This window comes from Varanus komodoensis, unplaced genomic scaffold, assembly GCF_004798865.1.
Source record: "Varanus komodoensis strain SLA01 unplaced genomic scaffold, ASM479886v1 scaffold31, whole genome shotgun sequence".
NCBI classification, from domain to species: Eukaryota; Metazoa; Chordata; class Lepidosauria; order Squamata; family Varanidae; genus Varanus; species Varanus komodoensis.
In genome coordinates, this window is record NW_025335780.1 from 901,900 (window position 1) to 915,198 (window position 13,299).

The following is a 13,299-nucleotide window of genomic DNA, read 5'->3' on the forward strand; positions in this document are numbered from 1 at the left end:
GGTCAGGGTAGCCAATAGGATGCCCTCCAGATGTTCTGGATACAGTCCCCTCCCAGTCCTTGGCCGTTGACCATGCTGGCTGTGGCTGATGGGAGTGTTAGCTCGAGGCTGAACACTGGCCGCTCAGCTTGCTGACTAACGGAGCAGGGGGTTCAGGGTGTGTTGCAGGTAAAAGGGGGTGAGAAAGCCCACCTGCCACTGGGGCCTTCCCTCCCCTGCTTCGCCCACCAGACACCACAGTTGCGGACGACCACCATGGACTGCGGAGAGAGCGAGTACCTGGATGCTCGTGGGAGCTGCCGCCCTTGCCAGGAATGTGGCCCTGGACTGGAGCTGTCCAAGGTAGGGACCGAGCGGCTCTTTGGGGCTGAGCGCTGGAAGTGCATTCTGTCCCCACCCGCCCTGTGCAGGCCAGTGGGCCCTCCGAGGGAGGCGTCCCTTTTAGCAGCCCAGCAGCACAGTGCTGCGCCCCCCCCCCCCCCCACACACACACGAATCCGGTCCGTGCAGAGCACAGCGTATCGTGCTTCTTCCGCCGCAGCGTGTTGGCTGCATGGCGCCCTTGCAGGAAATGCCTCCCCCTTGGTATCCGCTGGGCAGCTGGCAAAGGCGGGGCTGTGCCGCCCAGCATCTGCTCATTGCGTTTCTAAAGCCACCCTCTGCTCCCTGGTTTTAGGCAACTGCATTTCCAAGCACTTAATCGTTGTGTTTTTACTTGCCTCGAGCGCTCACTGCCCGGAAACGCGAGGCTGCAAATGCCCCACAAGCGCAGGGGAAATAGCCTGTTGTGTCTCCCACAGGAGTGTGGCTATGGCGAAGGGGGCAGCGCACAGTGTGCGCCTTGCCACCCCAGGCGATTCAAGGAGGCGTGGGGCCCCCACGGCTGCAGGCCCTGCCTCTCCTGCAGCCTCATCAACCGGGTGCCGAAATCCAACTGCAGCGCCACCTCGGACGCGACCTGCGGGGAGTGCCTCCCTGGGTGAGTCCGCGTGCACCGCCGGAGCCCCCGCATCTCTCGGGGTGACAGGGTGAAGCTCTTTGGCATGGGAGGGAACAACGGAGGGAAGGGCCCCCTGCAGAGGAGCCGCTCCAGAGCGGTGTGAGCTGAGCGTCCCTTTGGGTGCAGCCGGTGGAGGTTTTATCAGGCTCAAAGGCTGCTGCTCAACGCGAAGGCTTCCCTGGGCTACTTGGTGTATTGCACGCAGCACCGCATTAAGCACCCTCTCCATTTTTTTCTTCCTCTTGACAGTTTCTACAGTAAAACCCAGATTGGAGGGTTCCAGGATCTGGAATGCATTCCGTGCACGAAGCAAACCCCGTCCTCTGAGCTGCAGTGTACGTACCAGCCGGCTCCTCTGCCAGCCATTTATCCTGATTCTGGTTGCGGCCTGATTCAGGAAAAGTCTTGCCATGACCCAAAAAATGTGAAATAGCCCTGCACATTTACCAGTTCCATACCAGGAAAGGCTGGATCCTGCAATCTGTCTAAAATTGTGTGGGCTGCTCATAGAATCCTAGAACAGCAGAGCTGGAAGGGGCCATGAAGGCCATCAGGTCCAGCCCTCTGCTGTTGCAGGACGCTGTGTCCATATGGTGCCGATGGCCTTGGTCTTCAGGGTGGTCTCCGTGCATCGTGCACGTGGGTCGGCACCTGCATGCAGGCTGCTGTGTGAGCCTTTTCCTCCTCCTCAGGGGCCGCTGGGGGGCTCCCTCACCTCTTGGACTATTCTGGCGTCCCTGTCTAAAAACATACAATAGTTGGGTCCTACTCTGAGGCTTGTGCATCCGGGCTGGACTCAGTGAGAGCCTTTTTTGTTGGGGCTGCTGGGCTATCAAAAGTTAGATATGATTTCCCGGTACACCCCATGTCTAGGTGTGTTTGCTGACGGCTTTTTGTCCAGCCTAAAGATTGCTTGGTGGATTAGCTGTGGGTGCCACAGCTGAGAATCTCGTTACGGGAAAGCATGCGCTCGCCCCTTGCATTTGCCCGGCTGACCCCTCGGTTGCGCTTGCAGGCCACTCTGGCGCTCGCCTGGTGAGGATGGAAAGCCCCCCGGCCGCGGGACAAGACCTGGCACTTGTGGTGCTGACCAGCAGCGCCCTGGTCATCCTCGTGCTCGTGCTCCTGACTGTCTCCTTCCTGTACTGCCAGCGGTTCTGGAAGAGCCAGTGCCAGCGGGGTGAGTTCCCCCAGGCAGCCGCTCGTCTGCCCCCTTCCCTTTCCTGGCCTTGCCTGGAGGCCGGCTCCTTCCCTCTCAGCTGCCTTCCGGGCCTCGACGGCAGGAGTGCCCAATATTTCCGGCCATGTTTAGTGGACGGGGGGATGCATGCAGAACGGGAAGCTGAAAACAGACCCAGCAGCACTGGCTAGTAATAGCAGCAGTACGCTGCAGGTGGGTGGGATCGGTTCCTTTCTTAGGATCCGTCGGACTGCTAAGGTGGCAAGCCATATGTCTGTCCAGATGGATCCACGAGCCACGGTGCGGGCTTCCTTTCCAGGTGGGTACAGATATGATTTCAGGTGTGTTTGCTGACGGCTTCTTGTCTCTCTGTGTTTCTCAAGTGTTCCTGAGGAGTCAGACTCTCCCTGGGCAGAGAGTGGTGTTCCAGGCATCTGCTGTCTCGGCTGACTTCCCTTCCCAGGAGCCCCTGTCGGACCCCTGCTGCTTAGACATCCGGAGTTCAAGCCCCAGCTGCAGGCCACTGGAAGGTAGGGCGTGTCCTTGGGCCAGGGGACGGGAGGTGCTGGACACGGGAAGAACCCTCCTTTCTTGGTTGGGCGGCGCTGGTACACACGCTCCTGTGGGGGGGGGTGCGGGGGGTTGGATCACCAAATCAAGGCATGCCTGCTGCCCACAAACTGGGACGCTCCCTCTCTCAGCCCCCCACCCTGTGCAAAGTATCATTTTTGGAAGTGCTTCTGTAAGTCCTGCCTCTGATTTTAGGTCCTGCAGAAGCTGTCCCGTTCATCGCAGAAACTGATGTTCCCGGGCTCCGTCTCCCCATTCCCCAGCCGGATCTGGGCTTGTCCGGCCTGATCAAAATCAGCCCCAAGGCTGCCCTGGCCAGGGGCCGTCTGGAGACCCGTCCCCTGATCAGGAACTCAGGCTGCAGCGACTGCTCCTCCGGAAGCAGCTTCTTCCCAGAGTGCAGGCAGGACCCTGGCGGGGACCTCGACCACCCAGCTCCGCTCTCCTCGTGTGCCACGGAGTCACAGCACCACTGGCCGCATGCCCCCGTGGAATGCACGGAGCTGGACCTGCAGACGTTCTCCGCCCGGGCCGAGCTTCAGGCCACCAGCCGCAGAGAGGATCCCGGGAACGGGGCGGAGCAGGCGGGCTTCACCGGCAGGCAGCAGCCGGCAGCCGGCACCCTCGCCAGACTCGTGGCTGACTCTGGCCAGGAGCCCTTTCCATCTTTCAGAACTCCTGCCGAAAGCGGGGAGCTTCTGGTAAGTTTCTGCCTCAGCTCTCTTTCTGAGCCAGAGCCACCACTGCAAAGGGGGACGAGCAGGGCAGCAGATCCGTTTGACTGGGGGGAAAGTTGCCGGCCGCCAACCCAGCAGTCCAGCCTTGCTCAGAACAACTCTCAGCACCAAGGCACCAGAGACTGTGTCAGTCGGTGGCTGACTCAGTTACCCAGAAGCCTGTGGGTTTGCATGCTGCATTCAGGGCTTTCCCTGGAATGCCCCCAGGGATATTTCAGCCTTAACAGCCATGCTCCTTAGCAGGCCCATCGCTGGGGCGGTCGGCATAAGGCGTGGGGTCCCATGCTGTGGCTGGTTCTGGCTTCGCCACGGCCCTGCCTGGAGTGAGATGGCTGTCGGGCCGAGGGATGGGGCTCCGGTTCCAGAGCTGTCTGCCCCTCGGAGAGTTCGATGCAGCAGACACTGCCTGCCCCTGAAGCTTCTGCCCCATGCTGCCAGTTCCAGAGTGGCGTGGCACACCCTCCACACAGAACGATGGTGCTGCTGGGGACCTCAGAGGTCATCTGGACCAGTCCCTCGCTCCATGCAGGGCAAGCCCTTGCCACCAGTTAAGCATTCCTGCTCACCCCACCTGAGCAGTTCTCATAGGCCTTTGGTTAGTCTGCAATCCTGAACAAACATCTAATGCAGTTGATAGCAGAATATGTAAAAGAACTGAAAGAGAGAGAAAGAGAGAGTCTGATTTTTCAGTACTTTGAATGTGTGGCATGGGAAGGATTCAGACTGACTGAAGGCATAGTTGTGTTTTTGACCACTTAGTAAACAATCTTGGGTAAGGCATGGTATATAAAGGATTCTGAGCACTGTACCCCTGGCACTTCTCATCCATCCCTATTTCAACCTGGTCCCAAGGCTAGTGGTCCCAAAGCATTCGAAGATGTTGATAAGATTGCTGTGTAACTAACTGCTAATTTGTTTACAAGCATTTGTTTATCTTATCAGGGTCATGGTGGGAAGAGTCTCCTGACTGAAATCACACAAGGTAAGTGAAAGAGTTGCCAGTGTTTGCCTTCTGGAGCAGGTGCCAGAGCCTGCTTGGAATTCAGCTTGGCGTCTCCAATAAGGGGAACAAGCCGGGCCAACGACACAACATTGCCGCGCGGAACACACCCAGAGAATTGAGTTTACTATTAGCATTTGAGCGACGGGGTCTCTCTCTCCTCATTGCGAGATTTCCCAGTAGGTGGACTCCCGGAGTCCTTGTTGCTGTGTCTTGGTCTCGAGCTGGAGCCACCCTCGCCAGGACTCAACGTTTCAGCCACTTGGGCTTGGAACTGGGAGTCCAGGCTCACCAGCTGAGCCAGATGTCTGGGTTCAGGGGGCTTTTTTAAATACCTTGCTGATTCTGGAAACCCTCTTTTGGTTCTTATCTTGGCCCAAGCTCTGCAGAAGCTCCAGCGATTTGATGCCTTGCTTTTGCTTTATAATCATGTTGCTGGGAGTGAAACCTAGAACTTCCAACCCTGAGCAGTGGCCTGCCTCTTCTCCCTGGAGCTCTGTCCTCGTTGAGAGAGCGTTGCGGGCTTTTCTGCAATGAGGGATGCCAAGACAGCGAAACGGTACACTGACAGGAAGTTTGGGGTATGTAGCAATAAGCTTTCTATTTTGGACTAAAATCCTAGGTTAAACAAGAGCCGCTTATTTGCAGAGGCCGAAGAAGAAACCCAGGAATATTTCAAACATCATTCCTCTGTTTGAGAGCTGCTTCATACAGTTCACTTCCTGGATCGTCTTGGTTTTGCCTTGGAGAGAGCGTGAAGATGGCAAATGCACCACCTCTCTCTTTTCTCAGAATCTGGCAGCAAGGCCTGGTGGCCCTGACAGAGTCAGGCCTTAGGTCCCAAGCAGTTGGCGCCCACAGGTCTCCATTCCTTTCCTTATTTGAGCAACTGACCATCTGCTTCAAAAGAATCGATCTTCACGGGTCGTCCTGATGTGCCTGAAGAAATTTCTGTTCCGTCAAGCAAAACCTTGAAGATAAGTCCATTTCTTTATGGATACTTTAGGTTGCTGTGATGTGTTTCCAGCGTGCGATCCCTTAAGGGAATTTTACCGCTGCCAGGTATCGGGTTGGTTTTTTTAACCCCTGTCTTTTATAGCAATCTTGTACAGGTGTGACATACTCTTTGAATGCCTTTATTGTTTGGAGCCTTGAGTTATTCAGCAGAAAGAGGGTACTGGACCAGTCTGTGATCCGGATGGGCTCCGGCTGTACTTTGTTTCTCCTTGGAGTGGCATTTTTGGAGAAAAGCTCTATGGACCACGCTACTTAAGACAATGGGAGGATGGGTAATTGTCAGACTGGGAGTACAGAAAAGGTTCCCAATGTAATGGGTTTTTTTTTTTCCTTTTCTTTTGCTTCACAATTCAGGTTTTCACACTTTTCATTTCACTTTCCTCACAAGTGATGCCTCAAGGCAGGGTTCCTTGGCTGTAATGGTGACTAAGTAACACTAATTCTTAACTTCCTGGTTTCCTGACAAACTTTCAGGAGCTCTGACCTAGCAGAGGGCTTGGGTCAGTCACGGAGAAAGCCCCATGCCCCATGTCAGCGGAGCTGCATTCCCCAAATGCCTCACCACAACTGCAGAGAGAAAGGCGGGTCACGTACCACCTCAGGGAAGAGGGGTTTGCTTGAGCCAGTAGTTGAAGGCAGATACTTCCTCGCCTCTGCGTGACAGAGTTTCCTCCTATGACCTGTTTGGGGTGACTTTGCTCTGGTCATCTTAGCAAATAGCTCTGTGGACCAGTACTCTTGTTTCCAGCTCCTGAACATGGTTCTGTCCTAGAATAATTTCAGCTCTGGTAATGTACAGGAAAGTAGTAAAGGAGACCGCAAACCAGGAGATGGTCAGTGATGTTGAATGAGGCCATGGCTTGGTGCAGAAATGCTATTTTTATTCTTTATTTATCATGGGCATCGTAACGTGCCGGTTCGCTGACCCAAGGGTGCCGCTGGGGACAGGGTGCAGCTAGCCTGACACTCTCCTGCTGCTCATGTCAAAGCAGTGACTTCATTTTCTGGTTTCCAAGGATGGAAACCCTTGGGAAAATCATCCCTTTCCAGGGAGAATCTGTTCAAGCCTGCCGCCGGAAGCACGAGGGTTTCGCCGCAATCGTTTCCAAGGCTTCTCGGCCAGATGCCCAGTTCTGTGTGTCTCAGCAGGAAGGATTAGGCCTAGCTTTGAAGTGCCAGTTTGAACAAGTGAATTCTGGGAGCAAATGTGTTGAAATACGAATGGAATCCCAGAGCGAGTGATGTGAACAATGTTAATGCAAGTCATTAAACTTGGCTTCTTTACAAGGGGCAGAAAATTCCTGTAATGAATTAGCTTTAATGATCTGGAGGAGATAAGATTCACGCACAAACCTCCCAGCTGCGCTAGGTCAGCCCTGCTTGCAGAGGGCAAGCCCACCAATCTCAGGGTTGGAGGCGAGAGCTAGGAAGGGTAGGGAGCCTGCGTTCACTCACACGTGACAAATACGGAGCGCTTGCCAGACACGGCAGCTCTGCCCTGAATTCTCCCAGCCTCAGTCTCCTCTTTAAGACCTGATTCAGGAAGGGTGATACCCAGAGCACTTGCAGCCCCCACCCCGCTTCCATTTTACACAAAGAAAAGGCACCCAAACGACTAAATTTCGCTGGCTTGCAGCTGGTGAGCAAACTGCAGCAAGTGCCAAGCAGGTTTGATTTTGCTTCAGGCCAAGCTAAGTGAGCCATGGTGGTGCTCCATTTCGCTGCAGAGTGGTTTTCTCTCGTTTAGAAAAAGGATCCCGCAAACACACGTGCGGTTAGAGCACGGGGGTTGGGTGCGCACCGCTATTTTTATTGTATAATTTGGATCTTGCTGTGAGCCGCCCCGAGGCTTTGTTGCGATGGGGGCGGCATAGAAATGTTTTAAATAAATAAATATGGAGAAGCTGAATTCCTGCTATCTGATGGGGGAGAAGGCAGAACAGCAGCCCACCTTCAGTCTCTCTCCCCCCTAATCAGCTGATTATGGGCCACCCGTGCCCAGCCCTGGTGCCGGGTGAGCTGAGGAAGAGGACCGCACATCTTGTCTGTGCTCGTCCTCCTAGAGTTGGGTCGGGGCAGCTGTCCGCCGAATCAGCCTTCTCCTTTTCCACCCTCTTCCTGGCTTTCTTCTTTTGCCCCCTTGGTTTAGCATTTCAAACCACATACTTAGCTTTGAGAAGTGTGGGGTCATCAACCCATCTTGTTTATCTGATGTCATCTTCTATTAAAGCACAAGCTCGAAGCCAAACTTGGCTCTCTTTTTAGCCCAGCAGTAGCAGCTGTGATATACATTACATTTGTGTGTTGTTTGGGTTGGTTTTATTGGAAAGAATTTGATGATGCAATGATTTTTGAAGACTTCAGGTATAACTGCAGAGAATCCGATACATACAGTATCGATACTGGTGTGGTTACATGACTTCCATATTAATCTCAGTCAACAGACTGAAATTAGTTTCAATTCTTCTTCGGTAATTATAGCTGGTAATCTGACTACATGTCTTCCTATTTGCTAGGAACTGGCTGGCTTACATAGTTTGGCTGCAGATACTCTTTGCTAATCCACCAGGGATGTTAAGTTGTCTGGAAATGCAGACAGGGCAAAAAATTGAAGCTGGTTGATATGACGGTTTGGGTGGTACTGAAAAATACTGTTTCACGAAAACCTTAAAAGCCACGTATCACCTTGTTGAAATTAATCTACACATTTAAGCTCAGCTCAGGTTTGACTGGGAATACATTCTGGTGTTTACTGCTTATCATAATATGTATAAAGTTAATCCATTTTAGGCAAGATGAAAGGTTACAATGGGCACAGTTCCAGAGATTCCATGGCAAAGGCTTTGCAGTTGCTGTTTCCTTTCACCAGTCCTAACTGGGTATGTGGCTTTGGGGTTTTGTTTAGCTCTTTTAAAATAAGGATTTGTAAAATACCTTAGGATGAAGTTTAGAGTCTGCCTATTCTTTAGTTCATTCTTCCTAGGATATGTGCCCGAATTGATTCCTGGAACCGCTTTTGTGATGATTCTGTGTTCCCCAGCCGTGGCTGCTCTCCCTTGCAAAAAATGGGGGGAAGGAAGCAATCTGCTCATCTTAACTGCATGACTTAATTATGTATAGATGAAAGCTGCCTCACCTCTTGGACTCAGAAGAGGCAGCCATACTGTCAGTTCAGCAGGTGGATGATGAGGTGCTGTTCATTTCTGGGAGACCCAGCGTGTCTCTTCGCTGGCCAGGAGATTGGGGGCCAACGCAGTTTGCAGCTGCGTGTGTTATTTGCTGGTGCTGTGAAATAGCATGGTGTGAAGATTGATTTTCTCATCGTCCAACAAATCTTTTTCTTGATGTTCCTCAAAGGCTGCAGTGGGCCCACGTGGTTCCCCCGCTCCTTTGCCCACCCTCCTGTTGGGAGCATGAATGCTTCCAGCCGCAAATTGTATTTTCTTGCATGCTGGGGAAACTTTCAGCCTTGACCTGCAAAAATGTACCATTTTACAGAGTTTGAAAACCCTGCTGCCCATGGATGTTTTCACGCCCACATCCAACATTTTTCCTTAAGTATGAAACTGCAGGAGGAAGTGTTAAATGAAGATCAGGTTCCTCATGCAAAGCAAACACAGCTGCATCTTCCTAGTCCATTGACTTCTGCACTGCAGCAAAACATCCTGGCCTAGGGATGGTGCGTGATAGACCTGAACGCTGTCCCGCCTGCCAGCATCTCTCCCAGGCAGAACCCTACGGCTTGCTGCACACTGACTTCTCCTTCACAATGAAGTCTGGACCACGGCTTCCTGCCTTGTAGGCCATGCCTGCAGACTGCCGTTGCCTGGGTTATGAGATTTCACTCTGTGAAAAATAAGAACTATTTCAAATGTATTTTCTTTCAGTTTGTTCATGTTTCTGTGCCTGTGTATATAGAATATATTTTGATTGTGAATGCAGGTTCGGACAGGACCCTTTTTGATTGAAGACTAAGACGTTGAAACCAGATCCCTTTGTGCCCGGTGAAACAAAGATCTCTGTGCAGAGGGGCTGCTTCTGCCTGACATGTGAGCAGCCCGATGACCCTGCACGTTTTTACTAGGAAATACGTCCCACTGATTTCAATAGGACTTACACAAGATAAGTTTACATGCATCTGAGGTCCATGACTCTGATTCACAAAGTAGCTAAACAACTACTATGAGTTTCAGTCGGATTTTCTCCGAGTCCTGGTGGAGTCTCACTGGTCTTCCATTCAACATGCTTTGGAATGTTCCAGTAACTTAGTCTCGCCATTTCTCCACAACCAGTCCAGATAAGGAAGACATGGTTATGTGAATCTGTCTTCAGTGTGCCTCAGAGCCCTTATCTGAAATTAAATCTCAGTCAGTTTATAAGGCTGGGTCGTAATCTGACAGATGTACGTTTTAGTTGAATGTCATATGAACAAAACCGCATACAGTTCTGTGAGCGAGGATAAGCGACACTGGTGCTGAACAACAAGACAGAAATACCGAACACCCAGGAATCAGCTGAAAGTAACCAGTTTTAGGAAGCAGATAAACATTTTGAAGCATTATAACATCGATCGGGAAGTCCTTGTTATGTCCCAGTTCAGGAAAACAGGGAACCGAGTTCAGAACTGCGCCATCTCCTTTGGTGCACAAAATGTCGTCTTGTAGACGCTTCTAGTGAAGTGGCATCACATGAAGGGCGATGCATGTGAATGGCTCAGCCACGTTACTCTTGCTTGCATCCCACGTGGATCAATGTGAGCTCAGCACATTAGACCCATGAACTCTAATGGGAGCGGAGTAAGATCTGTTGCTGAGCTGCGCACTCTTCCTTCCTGATGTTACTGCTAACGGCTACCTCACTCTCGAAAGCTTGCAATTCATGCAGTACTGAAATGCAATGGCATGTCTGAGGTTTGTTTTCTCAAAACTGCATGCTGTGGATCTACCACCAGAAAACTGCCCAATTGCTCCATGGCAAGGGAGCTACAGGTTCAGGATGACTTCTGTCCAAGAAACTTATGTGCAAGTCCTGGTCATTAAATGCATGCTTAAATAGTCTTTATTGTCGATATTTAATGAAATACCCTACAATTTGAGTTTTTTCATCATGCCACTGAATGAGTTCTTCACCTGCTATTCCATAGAAGGATGCTGAGAAAGGCCATATTTTTATAGACTGTTTCAACTAACTGAGTTTACAATTGCATGATCCCTAAGAGGGGTGTCCAGGACCTTCTCAGTGGTTGGGATCTCCTCCTCTCTGCCTGGAGATAAAAGTATCTGATCTCTTACTCAGCCCACCCCTTACAGCTCCTGCAGAAACTTTTGTGTCCTGTTCCTTTCTGATGTTGGCACTCCAATGTTACGAGAGGTAAAGCGGGAGCAGGTGGGAGGCTAGAAAGGAAAGCAAGGGGAGGTATGGGGTCTGCAGGAAAGAAAGCCCTCCCAGTCCCAAGTGTGCCCTCAGCACAGGGCAGGGGAATCTTCTGCTGCAATGAAGCGGCATAATTTTCCTGCCACTGTTTGCAAAGGGAGGGGAGCAGGTTAACCAAGCAGCCTGGAAGAGGAGGAAGAAAGGCTGTTGTGAGGCCAACGGTGCTTTGGATGCTAAGCAGGCTCCACAGCTGGCAGGGTGGTTCTGGCAGTCTTCCTAGTTGCAACAGGCGAGATACAGTCTTGCCAGCATTGTCCTGGAATACACATGTTTAAAAATATTTGGATTGAGTTCTTGCTTATAGTTTGTTACAATTCTTGATAAACAAAGGGTGTGAGTACATTCTACAACACAAAGTTTCTGACTTTTAAAAACATGCTTTATTGTATTGAAGCCAGGAATTTCCTTTGGAAAATTGTACAGTTGGTATTTCTTACAGAGTTTCTATTTCTTAATTGTAGGTTATTTTTGGGAAAATAATGATGTATGTTTATATTTTTTATCTAAGTATTGCATTGCTTTGAATGCAATTTCACATGAGTCTGACTTGGATGTTTGAGATACTTGTTTTATTTTGCAGGAGTAAAATCCAGACCTAATTTGTGAATCCCCTAAAATTAGGTCATTTCATGTTTTGTATTTACAGTTAAGAAATAAAAAGAATATTGTTTTCTATAAAGTATTGTTTTCTTGTGTATGAAGCCTGAATGTTTTATCACTTCATAAAGGTGGACAGAACCAACAAACCTGCACGGCAAGGGCGGCAGTCCACAGTTGTTGAGAAGGTATCAAAAGAGGACAAACAGTTCTCCCCAGAAGCTAGGAGAAGGCTCAGTGGGCTAAAATTACTATTAGGTTAAGCTTTAGAAGCTTCTTCATCCTAAGGTGACATCAGCAAGATGGTGAAATGCCACCTGCTTACAATTTGCTTTGCCTTAAGTTGCTCCAGTGCCCAAACGTATGGCGTTTAATGTGGACATTTTCCTGAATGCTGCAAATGCTATTTGGTATTTTCTCCCAGCTCAGTATTCCAAGTGGTGCCTCACTACAGAGCAGTCTATTGTAATGTGCTCACCACATCTTCGGTGCAGCTGTACTGGAATACTACGTATGATCTCCACATCTCAAAGAAGGTAGTTTGAACTGGTGCAGGAAGGAGCAAGCAAAAGGACGCGTTAGAAGCACCTTTCCCAACAGACTGAGGCTTTTTAGTTTAAAGAATGGACACACAACGCACGGCCCTGGGCATAAGTACTGAAAGGCTGCCAATGCACGTTGATATTATCACTTAGGATCGGTTAAAAAACAGCATGAATGTCTTTCGCCGAGGCTGGCTTTGTCTGGCATCTGACATGTTGGGAAAATTTGGGTAAATCCTGTCTGAAAAGCATTACTCGTGTGCCTTTGCATTGTGGGATCAAATCCCGTCTTCCTTCTCAAAACCAAGCTGTCACTGTTTAAAATGGCACTCCCCACTCCTTTCTCTCACCTTTAGCTGTAGGCTACAGCAGGCCATTTTAGCCCAAATATCCATTGTAAATAGTCATTGTTGGAATTCAGTTTACAATAATCTTTTGATAGCCCAGAGGGCTTCAAGTGCCCTGATCATGCAGAATGTCTAGAGTCGAGATGGGGGTCTGAGCTTATCATGAGTAGTTTGTAGTAGCTTGAATATGCATGTCTGAGCAGACCTGGAGATGGGTTCAAGTCACTCAACTAAAGTGTCAATACAGGCAATTAGAAATATTGTGATCTCATTGTTACAGTGTGATTGACTGACATTCCTTTATCTGTTCTGTATGCGATGACCTCCGACTCCTGCTGTAATCTCTGCATTCTGTCACCAATTGCCCTGTACCTGTGCACCTATAAATGCCCTGCAATGGCACTGACGCTTGGTAGCAGAGCTCACCTCCGCCTGCCGGGTAGTGCACGCGTTCTCGTGAGAGTCCACCGCGGGAACCGTGGGGTAAAACAATAAAGCCTAGACGGTCCGGACGCTTGGTCTTCCCCACGAACCCGAGTTCCATTCCCTCCGCAAACCGAGATCCCGGGCTTCTGGCGGACGGGCGGCGCGCGTGCGGCTCGGGGCGTCATGCGGCGGAGCTGGAGCTGCGGCTGCCAAGGCTCACGGGGCCGGCATCTGTCTCGCGGCGGCGCCCGCGTCGCTGCTCCGCGGCGGAGTTTAACGGCGCGCGAGGGAGGCTCCGCCGCGACCGCTCCGCCTGCGAGGAAGCCGCCCCCTCCGCGGCCGCCGCCCCCGGGCGCCCAGGCGACGCCGGCCCGGCTCTGCGGGCGACGTCATCGCCGCGCGCCCCCCGCCCTCCCCCCCGGCGCGCGCGGCTGACGCGCGAGGGCGCGC

At 51.2% G+C, this 13,299-nt stretch overlaps 1 protein-coding gene across 2 annotated transcripts; it reads left to right on the top strand.

Moving 5' to 3' along the window:
- Window positions 1-220: 220 nt before the first annotated feature.
- On the top strand, window positions 221-6,803 carry EDA2R (ectodysplasin A2 receptor). 2 transcript variants are annotated; one of them, XM_044437883.1, is made up of 8 exons: window positions 221-342; window positions 801-979; window positions 1,250-1,335; window positions 2,016-2,180; window positions 2,564-2,710; window positions 2,946-3,451; window positions 4,430-4,469; window positions 5,110-6,803. In XM_044437883.1, the coding sequence occupies exons 1-8, from the start codon at window positions 256-258 to the stop codon at window positions 5,112-5,114; spliced, it is 1,215 nt and encodes a 404-aa protein (XP_044293818.1). In that variant the 5' UTR covers window positions 221-255; the 3' UTR covers window positions 5,115-6,803. The 2 variants fall into 2 exon arrangements, with proteins under 2 accessions (XP_044293818.1, XP_044293817.1); XM_044437882.1 differs by having other exon boundaries at window positions 5,136-6,803.
- The last annotated feature ends 6,496 nt before the right edge of the window (window positions 6,804-13,299 follow it).